Here is a 16674-nt window from a genome sequence, read left to right as displayed (position 1 = left end):
CAGAGCAGGTTAGGTAAGGTGCCTCGAGTCATCGACTACCAACCAGTTAGCCAGGGCACTGTCTTAGAAGCCCAGGTTGTTAATCCTGGCCCAAACTACACTGACGATCCTGGAGAATGCGCAAACGTGTGCCTAAGACACATTATAGCTTCGAATTCAATGGGTGGGGATCAGCGTCATTTACGAGTTCCAAAGAGTGCCGAATTCTCCTGTAGGCTGTGTGCACACGCCATCTTAGGCAATGGCTCGTTCTCCACTCCCAGAGGATGGCAGGAGGGGGCTGCCTGAGACGTCCAGTCCACAGAGCAGGCTCAGCAAGGTCACCTCCTTAGACAGGAGCCGCGCTCTGCCGCAGCACACATCCGGTCCGGATGCAGCAGGTGCAGAACGCCCCACCTAGGGTCTCAGGTTTCTCATCCTGTCGGGTGAGGTCTGCGAGCTTGCCACCCTCGCCCCTGCGCATCTTTCCCCATGGCCCGACTTCCCAGCGCTGACTCAGCCCCACGCCCTCTCCGCAGCGCTGCCGCAGCTGCCATGGCAACCATGCGCCACCGCCTCTCCGCGCAGGCCGCGAACTAACGGACTCTGGGCGGCGGCTAGCGGCGACCCGCTTCGCCCCTCCCCGTTCCTTGACAGCTCTGATCTGCAGGATCTAAGTGGTGAGCCCGAGGGGCCGGGCGCGACTGGGAGAGCATGGTTGCGGAGCCCAGGTGGGCAGCCCCAGTCCGCAAGCCCTCGGTCGCCAACACCAGGCCGCTCCCCTGGAGGAGAAGCTGGATAGCCCAGCGGACAGTAGCACCGGTCGCAGGGTATCATGGGTCTTGTAGTTCGGTGGCTCCTCAGGCTCGCCGCTTTGGCCTGGTGATTCAGGCCGAGAACTACAAAGCCCAGGGGTCCGGAGCGCGGTGACAGACTGATTAATTGGGAGCTGCTCAGATGGCGTTAAAGTGGTTCTTTGTCTGCAGGGGGATCCGGGGTGGTCGCTGAATTGGGCTGTGTGCGTCGGGCGGGGATAGCGCAGGTGAGCTTTAGAGCTGTGCTCCGGCTCGGCATCCGCTGCACACGCGGCCCCGCCCCATCGCCACCGCGCGGGGCCTGGGCCTCCTAGGGTTGCTGCCTCTGGGTGCAGAACCGTATGTATATGTATGTATGGCGCAAGGTCGTTTAAAGACCCGACAAAGCTGTCATTAAAAAGGCCTTTGACTTTTCCCGTGAATTTCTAGGTATTTCTGCATATTTTTCAAGTACCTCAGAGCTGTTGGCATATTAAATCTATTAAATCCATTCATTAGCGTGTGTTCAGAGGACAGTAATACTTAAAAGGACAAGTGTGAAAGCTGATGAAAGATAATATTGTGATTTGGTGGTGTCTGATATATATATAATTTGTATTTTAGGTATTGAGGTTCAATGTCATGGAGTAATGTCCACCCTCCTCCACTCCCCACTTACCAGCCTGAATGTTGCTTACACATATTTTGTTTCTACTTCGAAGACCAGTTAAGCTTTAATTGGTTAATTTTTGCCTTTTTCCGGAGAGTGTCTTTAGCATTTGTTCCTTTCTTCCCCAAGCACTTGATAAAACTCACATGTGAAACTGAAGGGTCTGGAGTATTTTGGGAAGGTCTTAAATAACAAACTCAGTTTCATTAGCTGATGCAATTTCTTAGTGGGTTTTGATATGCTGTGACCTCACACGCTTGTCTATTTCATTAAGCTTGTTTGGCCTTTCACTCTCTTTGAAGTTTCTTTTGCTAGCTCTCCTTCATTTCTGATTTTGGTAATGTTTCTCCTCTTTTCCTAGCCAGCTTTACTAGAAATTTATTGATTTTATTGATGTTTCTGAAGAATCTCCTTTTAACTACATTGAATTGTTTTGTATTCTTTTTCTATTTTTTAAAAAAGTTGATGGATGTATTTACATTTTGTTTTATTTTAGAGACAAGGCTTCGCTGTGTAGTTTTGGCTAACGAGAACTCACTACATAGACCAGGCTGTCCTAGAACTCAGAGATCTACCTCTCTGTCTCAGAATTTGGGATTAGGCACGGTTCAGGATTATTTCCTCTCTTTATTGTGTGTAGTGAAAAAAATTTTTTAACATGGAATTTACATAGAACTATTGTAAGAATTGTTTTTGTTTTAATCCCAGGTATGGGATATAGGGCTGTTTTAGATCTTCCATAGCAGTTGACTATGATCACACTATCAGAGGTGTGATTTTTGCCAAGAGGCAGATAGTTTCTGAGACTGTGTGATGTTTGGAATTCTGGGGACTTTTCAGAGGGTATATAAATGCTAGGGCACCAAGAGGTGGGGTCGGTTGTTGATCACCATTTGTTAAGTAGTTGTACCTATACAAAGAAGAAACCACAAGAAGAAATTAGTTATCCTGACAGCAGAGATTGAGCTTACCCGGAGGAACTTGACACCCCAACCAGCAGGAAGTCATCCTGATGAAGGCTCTTCAATCCGGGGCCACTGGCTTGCTTTTTCTGTAGCATAAGTATGAGGTTAGGTAGCCCAAAGCCAGCAGGCTCTGTGAGCGGCTCTTGTTTCTCAACTTCCTTTCTCTGTTCCTCTAGATGTTTTTTTTGTTTTGTTTTGGTTTTTACATGGAGACCTCTCTGATTAAAAATCCCAGATATTTTTAATTTCAGGAATTTCTTCACATTTCATAAAACTCCCAGAAATGGAAGAGCTGACCAATCAGGCAGATCCGAACCCAACCATCCACCTTTCGTACTTCTCCAGGTCTGCCGCTGAGACAGACTTGGCGATTTTTCTTAAGCGCCTGCAGCTCTTCCTTGGACAGGGCCTGGATCTCTTCTGGTGTTAAGCCATTGATGTGATGCTTCATTCCAGTGTCTTTGGAATCACAAGCAGAGGGGTCAGCAAACATTCCTGCACCTGCTCTCACTACTACCATTACTACAAAGTTGCTACAAACATTCTATTACAAAGTTACCACAAACACTTGGAGGACTATGTTATATGTGCTTTCCTGATACCATGATATCACTTGGAAGTCTCCACTTCAGTCCCATCCTGAAGTTTCAGAAGAGGTTCAAAACCCGTGCAGGAGCTGGAGAGAGTTCAGTTGGTATAGTTCTGGCTATGGAAGCCTGAAGACCAGGGGTTCAGTCTACCCCCACCTCCTCAAATGCTGGGTATGTTGGCATATGCTTGTCATCCTAGTCCTGGGGAGGTGAAAACAGAAATCCCTAGGACCTGTTGGCTAGTTAGCCTAGCCTACTTGGCAAGCCTAAGGCCATTGAGAGACCTTGTCTCAAAAACCAAGGTGAGGCCAGGGATTGTGGTACACACATTTAGTCAAGTAACCAGAAGATAGAAGTAGGTCAACTTCCATGAGTTTGGCAGTTGAGCGACATTTGGAATTCTGGAGACTCTTCAGAAGCTGTGGTGGTTTGAGTAAGCTTGACCCGTGGAAAAATGACACTATTAGGTGTGGCTTTGCTGGAGTAGGTGTAGCTTTGTTGGAGGAAACGTCATTGTGTAGGCATGCTTGGAGGTCCTATGCTGTCTTCACCAAGTGCAGAAGAGATCTTTTTCCCAGCTGACCATGAAACAGTCTCTTTTCTTCAGAACAAGATGTAGAACTTTCAGTTCCACCAGCACCATGCCTGCCTGGATACTGCCATGCTTCCTGCCGTGATGATAATGGACTGAACCTCTGAACCTGTCAGCCAGACCCAATTAAATGTTGTCCTTTGTAAGAGTTGCCGTGGTCGTGGTGTCTGTTCACTGCAGTAAAACCCTGCCTAAGACAGAGGGCACATAAATACTAGGGCCCTGAGAGGCAGGGTTGTTGTTAGTTGGCTGCAGCATGTTAAGTAGTCATGAGCAAAGAAAAAGCAAGAAGATGACCTTAGTGACCTTGATGTTGATGAAACTTGCCTGAAGAAACTTAATGCCCATAATCATCAGGAAGTAGTCTAATGATAACATCACTCCCTTCCCTCTCTACCCCCCCCCCCATCTAGTGTTAGGGGGTTGACAGGATGGAAGAGAAGGGGTGGAGAAGGGTGGAAAAAAGAAGAACCCACAAAATAACCAAAGTCTGGCTAAAATTATGTTTTTCCTTTCTGCCTCTTTGGGGTTTAATCCTTCCGGCCCTCAAATGGGAGGTCCAAGCAGACACCAGCAAACTGTAATTCAGCAGGCTATTCCTGAATGACCCACAAACTAGGGATGACTTGCTTTCTTCTAATAGTTAAAGAAAGAAATATATTTAATAACTCACAGAAATGAAAGGAAATTCTGATTCTGGTGACTATACATAAGTCATATTGGGATGCAGCCACACCCAGCTGCCTATGTACTGCTCGTAGCTGCCGTCTCTGGAATGGCAGAGTCGAGTAGGTGTGTCAGAGATGGAGTGACATTTGCACAGGCTTTATGCAGCGCTTGATGACACTGTCACCTGAATCTCAGTGCCGTATGTGACACCTAAATTATTATTTTTATCAGTGCAGACTCATGTCAAAACAAGAAAAGATGAAGAAATGCACTTGGAATTTTAACTAGGGAGCACAGCGAGTCAGAGGACGGAGTGCTGAAGAACCGTTCACACCCCACTCACCAGAGGAAGCACCCAACGTCACATACCCAAGGTGTATAAGAAGGCAAAGGTGAGACGAATCGGCAGACTGTAGCTGGCCATCTTCCTCCAGGAGGTTCTCTTTTCAGAACTGAAGAGATGGAAACGCAAGTCAGTTTCCGAATGTCTCATTTTCTACCCAAGCAAGGAAATCATTGACAAGCAGGGAGCTGGATTGCAGCAGGTGCAGAATTGTGTCTGGAGAAAATAAATTTGTTTAGCATTATTAGCCTTTTGGCATGAACGGTGGCTCAAAGCATTGAGGGCACCATTAATCAATTAAAAACCAAAGTAAATGATTTCCAGTGGTTTTTTTTTTCCCTTGGCTCTTGATGAGATGGCAGATGTTAGCAGCACTGCCCAGTTGTTTACTTGAGAAGTCAACGCTGAACTTGAAGTTATTGAAAAGAGAGTTCTAACAAATGATTGTGTGTTGAGGGCGGCGAGGACACACATGCGGTGTTTTCAAGGCACGGAGACACCAGTTCCACACAACCTGAATCTGAGAAGATACATTAGAACGATGGTTGTAAACATCAATGCGGATAGAGTGAGCTCAGGTGGAGGTGAGCGTGGTGCTATGAAAATGAAATTAGATGAAGCTTGTTGTTATCTGTCATTAATTCTTTGGCATTTTGCAAATAATATGCATATCTGCCCCGAGGTCAGGGTGCATGCAGGGTTAGTACTTCCCTTATGGAATTAGCCATTGTCAGTTTCACCGCTCTGTGTCAATAAAAAAACCAACATCCTCCCTCGCCTTAGCCACACAGCTGCCATTGCTTAGCAGTGGCCAGGTTTTGAGTGTAGGGTAGAGGCAGGAAGTTGTCAGAATGAGAGGAATTGCCCTCAGCCACTCTTACTGAACTCTAAGTGACTTTAGCCATGTGCTTTCATCATAAACGCAGTAATGTTTCTTAATGAACTCACCTTACCCATTCCGAGACAGAGCAGGTACGTATATGGAAATACTGCCATAAAATGATCACAGTACCAGTTAGCATTTCCACACACCATCGGTGTTGCGCGGCTTCCCGTATGGTCCTAGAGCAAACCAAACGACCAGCGACTTCTCTGTTCCTCCTCGGTGTGGCCGTCAGCTGTTCCTCCAAGCTTAGGGTGGTTTCGGCGTCCTTTTCCAGACTTTGTTACAGATTTCCACACTAGGAAGCCATCTACTGTTGTCGAAGTTCCTTTCAGCGCGGTCTTTAGTTGGTCTTGAATAATCTGCAGGATTCACTGTTCACAGACTCTCCGAACAGTGATTGTGCTGTGGCTGCACTTTGCTGGCAGTATGTGGGAGGGCTGAGCGGGCTCACGTGGAGTCATTTAAGAAAAGACCGCACAGATGAAATGCGTACAGTGTTATTGCAGACCGGCTCTAATGACATGGTGCTTGTGATTGACAGCAGGGAACACCAGCTTAGACCTAAGCCTTTAAGAGGGTGGAATCTTTTCATTAGGAGACTCGCTTTAGAGAGTCACTATCTATATATTTTAAATTTTATCATTATATAATATAGAACATTTTATTACTATTATTGATGATTATTATTGTTATAAATATTTTTGGCTTGTCAAGACAGGCTTTCTTTGTGTAGCCATGACTGGCCTAGAACTAGCTCAGTAGCCCAGGCTAGCCTTGAACTCACAGAGATCTTCCTGTCTCTGCTTCCCCAATTCTGAGATTAAAGGCATGCAGCACCAAGCTGGGCAGTTTTATCTTATCCTATAAATGTTTACACTGTAGCCTCTATTTTGCTTGTTAGTCCTTCGAACTTAAATATTTGTTTGAACCTTTACAAAAAAGATGCCAGTCCTTTTGTTCAATCAAAAAAAAATTTTTTTCCCCTACATAATGGTATATCTGCACATATTAGCAGATGGCAACCTTAAAGAATATAATTCATGGAGAACTTTGGTTGAGGTTTAGCTAGTCATAAAGCAAGCCTGAAGAGTATTGCCTAAAGGAAGAAGGGTCTGTTTTGACTCTCATGGCTTTTGGGCTTTAGGGGACAGCAGGCTGGTTCCCTGCTTTCGGTCCTTCATAAGGTAGTCAGTGCTTTAGGGCAGAAGGGCATGGGGGAGGGAAGGGCTGTGGAACCCAGGACGCCAAGAGAACAAGTATCTTTCTCAGTCTGGGTCCCCAGCCTCTGAGATGCTGCCACCATATTCTGGGCAGGCATTTTTCCCATGGTTGGTTTTCTCTGGGAGCACTCTCCCAGACAGACCCAGAGACGGAATTTACTGATCTTCTAGGTGCAACTTTTTCAATATTTTTTAAATGTATGTGTGTGGTATAAATGTACGTGGGTATGCTTGTTTGTGGGTCTGTGTGTATGTGGGTGCACTGGTGTGGGTGTGAACAGATCGTGGGTGGTCAGAGAGTGCCAGCAGGTCCTCTTCCCTTATATAGAGAGTTAGGGTTTCTCATGGGAGCCCAGAGACTTTGGGAGAGTCAGGCTTTCCAAGCCAAAATAATTTTCTAGGAAGGCAAGGAGAAGTACTTCTATTTTCTTTATTAGGTGTTTAACTGACTTGTTCCAGAATATAGATAGGGTAACTGATACTCATCCTGGGTTCTCTCCCCTCCTCTGTATTTCATGACTTTCTGTGCTTATGGTCTTGGGAGGAAAGTGTCTTTACTGAGGAGCCTTGGGTGACTCTAGGTGACAGTGGGGAAGTCTAGAGAAAAGCCAGAATAGCTGAGCCGAAGGCCTGGCCTAACAGCCAGAGGCTCAAAGGACATTCCTCGCATCAGATGGGATAGTATCAGACTGGAGAGATGTTGAGGCAGTGGAAGGAGAGAGGCAACCATGAAAGCTATCTGACTGTCTTTTCCCTGTACAAAATCAATACACATTGGAGAAGAAGGACAAGTTTAGATGCGGAAATCTCTCAGTTCAGTGCCTGCGTTTCTCGCGGGTTTGCTGTGTGATGCAGTTAAGGCATTAAAAATGATGGTGAATGTCCAAAGGCTGTCTGTCCTCCGAAGTAAGACCTGAAGTCTCACCCTTTCCTCCTGGGGTTCAACAGTCTCAGTGAAAACAGCAAAAGTTAAAATACTTGATGATACTCACGTAATCCTTCTATGTTATAAAGAAGCCGAGGAGGACGGAGTCTTGTGAATATGTCTGACTGAGTTTATGGCTGTTATAAATGAGCGGGGAGCACCCATGGCCACTTTTCCTCGTAAATCAACCAGTTGTCTGTCACAGTGAGAGGCTCTCCCTGCTACCTCCCTGGATGTTCTGTGATTTCTTTTGTATGTACAGAATTGGAAATTAAGTTCAATATTAAGGCAATTTGTACTCTCAAGGCACATGCTACAAAATTGATAATTGTTTTCAAATTAGTGCTAAGAACCTTTTGGTGTTTAAAAAAAAAGCATTTTTTTCTTTTAAATTTTTATCATTCAGGTGTCTGAAAGAAGATGAATTTGGCTGAGATTTGTGAGAATGCGAAGAAAGGCCGGGAATATGCACTTCTGGGGAATTATGACTCGTCAATGGTGTATTACCAGGGAGTGATACAGCAGATCCAGAGACACTGCCAGTCACTGAGAGACCCAGCCACCAAAGCAAAGTGGCAGCAGGTAGGACTGTGGCCCACGAGGGTTCCACAGGCCATGGTGGACATGCTCTGTTAACTTGAGGAAGCAGAGTTGGGAAGTTAGCCAGAGCTTTTAAACATTGTTCCTATTTGCAAACACTGAATACATTTTCCATTTAACTCTGCATGTGGTTCTGATATGCTACCTACTTACTAGTCTCTGTATTTTTGACCATACATTTTAGCTTTTGAGGATACTTAATTGTAGTTGAATGTATTCTTAATTTTACAAATGTTCATGCTCAATTGTAACTGCCAACACAGTTTTGAAGTTAGGTATTTCTTGTCGCTGTCTGTCTCTCCTCTTATTCCTGTTCGTGGCTCTGACCTATTTAATAAACGTTTTCCTTGAAAGTCTTCTTACAAACACAAATGAGCTAGTAATCTAATGAAAGGCACTCACGTCTTTTCTGTCTCTTTGACGTACAACTTGATTATATAATAGTCTAGTTAATGCAAACTTGAATTATGATTCCTCCAATTATCGTTGTAACTTAAGATCCTTTTAAACTTGAAAGTACAAAGAGAGCACTTTGAAGTTTCCGTTTCCTCTGGTGCCTTTCCAGAACCTCTCCTCAGCTCCCTACCAGTCAGGAATTAGTGCTTCGCTGAGTTTTGAGGGTAAATTTGGCTCATTTTTCAACATAAGACTTACCAAATTGCCTTGAGTAAGAACACCACACTTGCTGTGACTTGGGCTGCGACCCTTGGATCTCCTATTTCTCGTGCCTCTCCCAGGGTGGGTGCTTGTGTCTGCAGTGGGCGGCGTGTCCGTCGACATATTCTTGTGCATTCTTTACACTGGGTCGGGCATGTGATGTCCCGTGCAGGGTCTCATTGTCCTACACGCTGGAAGTTGGCCCTCACTGGGGCCTGTCTTTGGTTTTGCAGCTTCTTCGTGTGCTCTTTTCAGTACTGCTCCAGGGAAGCTTTCTTCTGCTCTGCCCTGGAGTTAAACATGCGTTCTGGTTTGAGAGTTACCATAATTATTAACATCGGGTTTAAACAGCCAGCTTTTCCAGGCACTGTTTGCTTATGAGAACTAACTTGCACTGAGCGCCAAGTTTGAGGACAACACTTTCCAAGTTGCAGGTACTCGGTTACATTTTTCAAATGTAGGGAAAATCTTGACGTAAACTTGAGATCAACCTTATCCAAAAGAGCTGAAGCCAAAAGAGGCTGTAGTGAAGCGGACCGTACGTAAGGGTGGACCGTGTGTGTGATGCTTAGCACAGGCTGGCAGTGGCCAGACTCAGGACAAGCATTTCATGTGTTGTGACTGTGGAGATGGAAAATGGGGGTGAAATTTTTGACCAATTTTATTTTAACCTCTAGGAGTATTGAAAGATTTAGTATGGTATCTTCAATGTCTGAGGCGGATGTTACAAACTTAAATGCTTGTTTTAGGTTATATTAATAATTAGCACATTTTAATGAGATGCACAGCTTTTCCTTTTGTAAAGATACATACAGTTCAGCCCTCTCCTCCCTGCTCTTTGCCTGTCTGTACCGCTCTGTTTGTCAGTGTTTCCGTGACTCATTTGCACTCTTTGACTAACACCAAGGAAGCTTACACTCTGTAGAAATTTATGTGCACTTTGTGTGGTGGCTCCTAACACAATGCCCCCTTCTCCAGGTACGGCAGGAACTTTTGGAAGAATATGAACAAGTTAAGAGTATCGTCAGCACTTTAGAAAGCTTTAAGATGGACAAGCCCCCTGACTTCCCCGTGTCTTGTCGAGATGAGCCGTTCAGAGATCCGGCAGTATGGCCACCCCCGGTCCCTGCGGAACACAGGTGAGTAGGACTCGGTGGACCGGCTCTTGTAGCTAACCAGGCTCCGTGTGAAGCTTTATTTGAGCAGTGGGTTTTGGAAACGTTTCGTGAGCTTATAAGCTTCACATGTTTCTCATGTTTATTCCATGTAGGTGTGCAGAGCTTGTGTGTGCCTTGCCATGCCCTTGCTTTGTTTCCTTACAGCCACCCCAGTGACAGGTGCTCTAAAGCTTAACAGTTCAGAGCAGTCTTTTAGCCCCATGGGTTTAGCCTCAGACCCGTGCTAGAGGAGACTGACTCCTTCAAGTGAAATGCTGAGGAGAGTGGACTGCCCTGGCTGGGCCTACGGGGCCTCAGTGGGGAAGGATGCTTGTCATCATCAGTGGTTTCTTGCTTAATGGCCAGACTCCTCAGGGTAGCAAGGAAAGCCTTTATTCCCCAGTTTCTCGGGTGCTCCACATTCGACTCTTCTTCTTCCTGGTTTCTGTCCACACAGTGTCTTCTTTCTCCAGGGAATACCAGCAGTTCACAGTCAGAACTGCTCTCCTTTTCAAGTCTGTGGACTGAAACGTTGTTACCCTGGCTTGCTAGTGTATTCTCTTGTCTCTGTGCTTAGAGGCTGAGTAAGGGCAAAGGCATGACTCTGTTTACTTAAAAGCCAAACAACAAATGTTCAGTGCCGACACTGAGGTGTACCCATGGTAGGAGTTCAGTACCAGCGACTTATGCTATTAATTTTCCAGGAGACCGAGGCCCCAGAGACCTGGGTGTGTGAGTCACAGTAGACCAGGATCTTCAGTCTAGTCTTTCTGGCTGTCCTGACTGTGTCGTGAGGTAGTACAGTGCGCAGAGTGTTGTCTCAGAAAATACATTGCCTCTGAGCCAGTAGCTGAGGTCATCTGGTCAACTAACTGTTCTCTTGAGGTTTTCCAAAAAAAATTTAAAGGACTGTGGAAGATGTTTAACGTTCTGTTGTTTTGTTTCAAGATAGGGCCTTGCTGTCTAGCCCAGGCTGGCCTAGAACTTGCTATAGCCCAGGATTATAGTTCTGAATCATACACCCATTTAGCTCTTTCAGAAGTTCTTCTACCAAGTCATAGGCGGTTTGTGATTTTCCTGGTGAAGGAAGGTACTTCATGAAAACTCTTTTTCAAGGAAAATTGTGTGTGTGATATATTTTTTTTTACTAGATATCCTCACCCATCAGAAGGCACCAATTCAGGAAATCTTGAAAACTCCAGAGTAAATATTGGGGGGAAACAAAGAAATAATGAGACTGTGGGCTGTTGGAGTACCACATTTCCCTGTATATAATGGAATGCCTCACTTTTTCTGAAAGTCATTAATTCTGAAATTAAAGCTAATAGCTAATAATAAATTTACGTTTTAGAGTACATGTTCTGTATTGTTAGGTGACCATTGGTACTTTCAGAAAGCTGTGTCTGCCGACAGTAACTCTGATATCTGTGACTCAAATTATAAAGACCGTGATAAAGACCGTGGATAATTGTCTACCTAGAAATTGTCCTTCGATACAGGTCTTTTTCTGTCATCTGTTCTTTCTTATATGCCTATAACACAGATCGCTTTCATCTTTATACTTAGTTTTAATACTTTTTTTTTCTTTTTAATTTGAGGCAGGGTTTCTCTGTGTGGTTGTCCTGGAGCTCACTCTGGAGACCAGGCTGGCCTTGAACTCAGAGATCCACCCGCCTCTCCTGGGTGCTGGGATTGAAGGTCTAGGCCACCCTGCCACCACGGTTATGTATAGCTCTTGGCTGTCACAAGTGCTTCTGTGTTTTCGGTGGATTACAGAAAATATATAAGATGATCTGAGTACGTGTGTCCTTGGGTAAAAGACTAGAAAGGAGACCCCCATTTCCACATTTTTTTACTTTTGTGTCATTGACAAACACCTGAGAAGAACAATGGAAAGGAAGGCTTAGTGCTGAAGGCTTTGCAGGGTGTGGTCCATGCTTGCCTGGTGTCATGCTCTGAGCAGGGTGGCTTGGTGGGAACACACCAGAGAGTGGAGTCCTTCTTCCTACATGGCAGACAGGAGGTAGAGGGAATGAGAGAAAGAGCCTGGGGTAAGATTAGTACATGCTCCAGGCAGCAGTCCTCCAGTAAGCCCCACTTCGAACAGTTCTACAAGGCATCGTCACTGGGACCTGTGTGTAACCTATTAACCTGTGGGCACATTCCGTGTTCAGACTGTGACATACATGTCAGCAACTACAAGAGAACATGGGCCAGTTCAAGAGGTTGTTCTGAGTGGGGTTTAATACCGAAGTAATGTGGATTTCATAATTTAAGACTTCAGGAACAGACTCTGTAAGCAACAGTGGCCTGCCCCTCCCACATGTAGGATGCTATAGTGACATGTGTGTAAGGCACATGATACCGAAGAAAGTCCACTCTGGTACAAGGCTGATCAGCTAACGGTGCACTCTCAGTTAAAGGCTTTGGGAAGCTAGAATTGAACAATATTTATTTTACTCACAAAATTTGTTTCTTTTTAAGACATGAAGCAAAAGAAAAAATTTCACCTGGAGATAAGGAGTAGTTGGTAAAGTTCTTTATGAAGACAATGGCCTTCAGCCCAGGTTCTGGGTCTGAGATGTGTCTCTGAGAACCATGGGTTCTGGGGCCTTAGTGTTTTAAGTGCTCTGAACATTGATCTTAAGGTATGCTATGTGTGTGTATAGGGCGTGGGGCTCTCTACCTCACAGGGTTAAATAAGAGAATTCAGTGATAATGATTGGCAAGTAATACATTAAAATCAATGGTCAGCTCTGGAAAAGAGAACTACATCGTCCTTTCAGATAAATAATCAAAAACTGACATAATTAACAACTCACTCAGAAAATCTTCAGGTAGTTGTGTTTTCTCTCTGACATTTCTACACAAACCCTTAGTTTTCTGGACCCAGCAGCGAGAAGGCTGGGTTTTCAGTCTTGAGGATTTGACGTTGCTGTCAGCTTTCAGGGCGAGGGCAGCCACTCAAAACCACTGGTCATGTACTCTTTCTAAGCAGTCTCTTATTTAAGTCGTCCTGTGACCTCATCAAGTAGGGACTGTTCTAGCATGCCAACGTCCAGATGATGACAGTGAAGCTAAGCTTTTTATTTTTCCAAAATAACCTGGTAAGGAAGGAGACGGTGAGGACCCCAATCCAGCTCTTGTCAGCACTGGTGTGGTGGCCTCTTGCGTGTCCTTTCTGTCCTGAGAGTGTAGCACACACATCCAGTGGCATTTGTGACCACATTTTGGCATCTATTCTGTGTCCTAATATCCACTTGTTAAATTCTTACTGGTGGTGGTAGAATAAAGAAATTAAAAATCTTAATGAAATAAATATTAATAATTTAAATGTAATGAAGATTTTTCTCTGTGGGAGCACCACACTGAAATCATGCTTCCAGTCAAAGGGAAATGCACTTTACTGCCCTACAAAGCCTTTCAGGGATGCAGTCGGTGTTCTTGGCTTTGAGCACTCATTGGGCTGGCCCATCTGTGCTTCTGTCTGGTTCGGTTTATGGACTTGTACCTCAGAACTTCCTCTCCATCTTCCAGCAGAGCATCATAGACGTGCGCACAGTGGCTTCCACTGGCGCGTTTGCCTTGTTCTTTGAAGTTAGACTTTCTGTGTCGTGGGTCTGCTGAGTTTACTCACGATCATGTTTTAAATCACCTGCGGCTGCTTAGATTAAGCAATCTTTTATAATAACGTAGATAGATTGCCTTAGGCGTGACAAGACTGAGCTGTGAGAGTAGGCCGTGCGGGAGCCAGAGAAATAGCAAACTTAAACTCCAGGGGCAGAGCCTTCCAACCATGGCCTTTGTTCGTTAGCACCTTATATTAGTGAGATGGCTTTGATAACAGTTTACAGCTGGGCTAAGCCTGGCTCTCTACTGAGGTGACCTGTCCTTGTGAGGCCGAACCTAAGGCTGTCTGTATCTGGAGCAATACTTAACGTAGCATATAGTCAATAGAATTCTCATTCTTTCTCTTTCTTTTCTTGTGTGTGTGTGTGTGTGTGTGTGTGTGTGTGTGTGTGTGTGTGTGTACTCAAGCATGTGTGCACATGTGCGGGTGTGCACACACACCTATGGGTAGGGAGGTGTGAAGAGGCTGCTGCTCTTGCTCTCTGCCTTATTCCTTTGAGGCAGGGTCTTGCACTGAATGGAGCTGGGCTGGAAGCTCACTTCACTGCAGTTGCAGGAATTTGTGGGCCAAACTCAAGTCTTCTTAACTTGCACCCCAAGTGTTGTCCTCAGAGCCACTAAGCAAATAATGGTAGATCTTTTTTCTCCAGCCTTCTTGAAGTAGATTTTGTATTTAAGATGTGCAACTTAATGATGGGATTAGATTATGAATTAATGACTACAATTAAACTGACCTCACTTCAACAATTTGCCTTTTTAAATTTTTTTTGTAGTGAGAACACAGGTTTTAGCAAAATTCAAGTATATAGCACAAATGATTAGCTGTGGTCACCTTCATGTATGCTAGATGTCCAGAATTAATTTGTGTGTGACTGGAACTTTACCCGTGACAGTGTGGACCAGTGTTGTGGTCTGAGTGTCTGCTAGAGCTCCTGTGATGGCAACTCACTTCCTAGGGCAGCAGCATTGAGAGGCTGGGTCCTGAGCATGGGGCCCGGGGACAGATTAGTGTGTAGGTGGTGTAGGTGATGTACCTCACAGGAGAAGCCACTCCTCTGTACCCTCAGGCATCGGGGGGAGCCTGTCCGGAGCCTGTCCTTGATGGTGAGGGCTCCTCAGTTCCGGACTTCTCAGCATGTAGATGAGAGCAAAGGCATTTCTGCTCGTTCTGTATTACCCCATCTCAGATAGTTTGTTAAGTGGCACAGAATGGATCAAGAAGCCATGTCTCCCCTCCCTTCAGCCTTGGTAACCACACTCTCCTCAGCATCACTGTCCTCAGCAGCTCTGTGATCCTACAGTTTTAGATTATAGACATGAATAAGATGGCACTATGTGTCTTTCTGCAGGGTGGTTGTTTCACTTAGCGCGGTGTCCTCTAGGTTCATCGTTGTTTTTACAAATAGAAGAACTGTCTTTTTTGAAGCTGGATAACGGTCCATCTTATATTCACCACATGTTCTGTATGATCTCATTAAGTAACTTCCATGTCTTGTTCATGCGGATAGGGTTGAAATGCACACAGGGGTGCAGATGCTTCTTCAACACCCCCATTTAATTTTATTTAGATATATATTCACAAGAAGGATCACTGGATCATATGGTAGCTCTATTTTTAAAGTATTTCTTTATTTTTGTCATGTGTTTCTGCATGTTTTGGCCACACACATACCTGCGTACCTCTAGGCCACATATGTGTAGTGCCTGCAGAAGCCAAAGGAGGGTATTGGATCCTCTGAACCGGAGTTATAGATAATTATGAGCCACCATATGGATGCTTGGAATCAAACTCAGGTCCTCTACAATAGCAGCTAGTGCTCTTAACTGCGGATATATCTCTTTAGCTTCTATTTTTTTAATTTCTGAGAAACTATTGGTTTTCTTCATGATAGATATACAGGTTATATTCCCATGTGGGAGGTTTTAACCAATCATGCCTTCTGGGGGAGGGGCAAGTGAGATTGTATATGTGAATCTGAAATTAATCATTTAGTCTGTTCTGTATAGGTAATTTTATGACTAAAGTCCAGCTAGGCCTTCTAATGCTATTTCATCAAGATCTGGATGGAGGGGCTAGGGAGAGAGCCCATTGTGTAAAGAGCTTACTGTGTAAACATGATGACCTGAGACTGAGTCCCCAGCGCCCCGCTAAAACTGGGCCTAGAAGTGTGTCCCTGCAATCCCAGTGCTGAGAGGCACGGATAGAAAGATCTCTGGGTTTTACTAGCCAGCTGCTCTAGCTAAGTCAGGGAGCTTCACATTCTGTGAGCCACTGAGGAAGATGCTTGACCTCTGGTCTGTAGATGTGTGTGAGTGTTTGTGTGTGCGCACGCTTGGGGAGATGGTACAATGCTTCTCTATATACACTTAAGGAGATTGGTTTTCCTTCAGTCCCAGGGATTTCGTACAGACTTCACAGTAAGGTTGTTGCCACATGTCTCTCTGAGTTCCCTGCTTGTCTCAGTAACTGTCAATACTCAAAACAAAACAAACAAGCAGCCAATAATAAAAAGATTTGGTTAAGGCCAGAGTCGAGTACTGAGAGAGTGGAAGCTCGCTTCCTGTTTGTAAGTCTGCCACCTCTGTTCTGACTCAGGTTTCCTGACTTACTGGATGGCAGCCTTGCAGTAGTGCTGCTGAGCTTGGAGAGTCACACAGGGTAACCAAGGTTACCTCCAAGCGCATCCTGTGTGAGTGTGAATCACTTGCTTTACAGCCCTGCACCCAACCCGGCTGCAGGCCGCATCTGCCATGTGCTTTGTAAATGTTTGCTGTACGCCAGGCATTGTTTTTTGTTTTGGCCCTGCAGGCCGTGTAGTAGCAATGACACAGGCCACAGAGCTTGGCCTCAGGGGTGCTGGCACTCGTTACCTACAGAGCTCTGCACCCGCTTTGGGGCACACTTGATGGGACGCACAAACAGAGCTGGCCCCTGCCCTGACAGTGTTTGGTCTTGTAGGTGGGCACAAGGGCATTCTGGGTAAAATGGGCTTAACC

The 16674-nt window shown here is 45.2% G+C and overlaps 1 protein-coding gene across 1 annotated transcript in view; it reads left to right on the top strand.

Moving 5' to 3' along the window:
* Positions 1-922: 922 nt before the first annotated feature.
* Positions 923-16674, top strand: part of KATNAL1 (katanin catalytic subunit A1 like 1) — a 50163-nt gene continuing 34411 nt past the window's right edge. Inside the window, exons 1-3 of the mRNA XM_080940453.1 lie at positions 923-1021; positions 8040-8215; positions 9869-10029. Coding sequence (XP_080796579.1) covers positions 8054-8215; positions 9869-10029 — 323 coding nt within the window. The 5' untranslated portion in view covers positions 923-1021; positions 8040-8053. The remainder of the gene's footprint in view (positions 1022-8039; positions 8216-9868; positions 10030-16674) is intronic.

This window comes from Micromys minutus (genome assembly GCF_963924665.1).
Source record: "Micromys minutus genome assembly, chromosome: 29".
Taxonomy (NCBI): Eukaryota; Metazoa; Chordata; class Mammalia; order Rodentia; family Muridae; genus Micromys; species Micromys minutus.
Note: the sequence above shows the minus strand (reverse complement) of the source record. Positions and strands in the feature narration are given on the sequence as shown.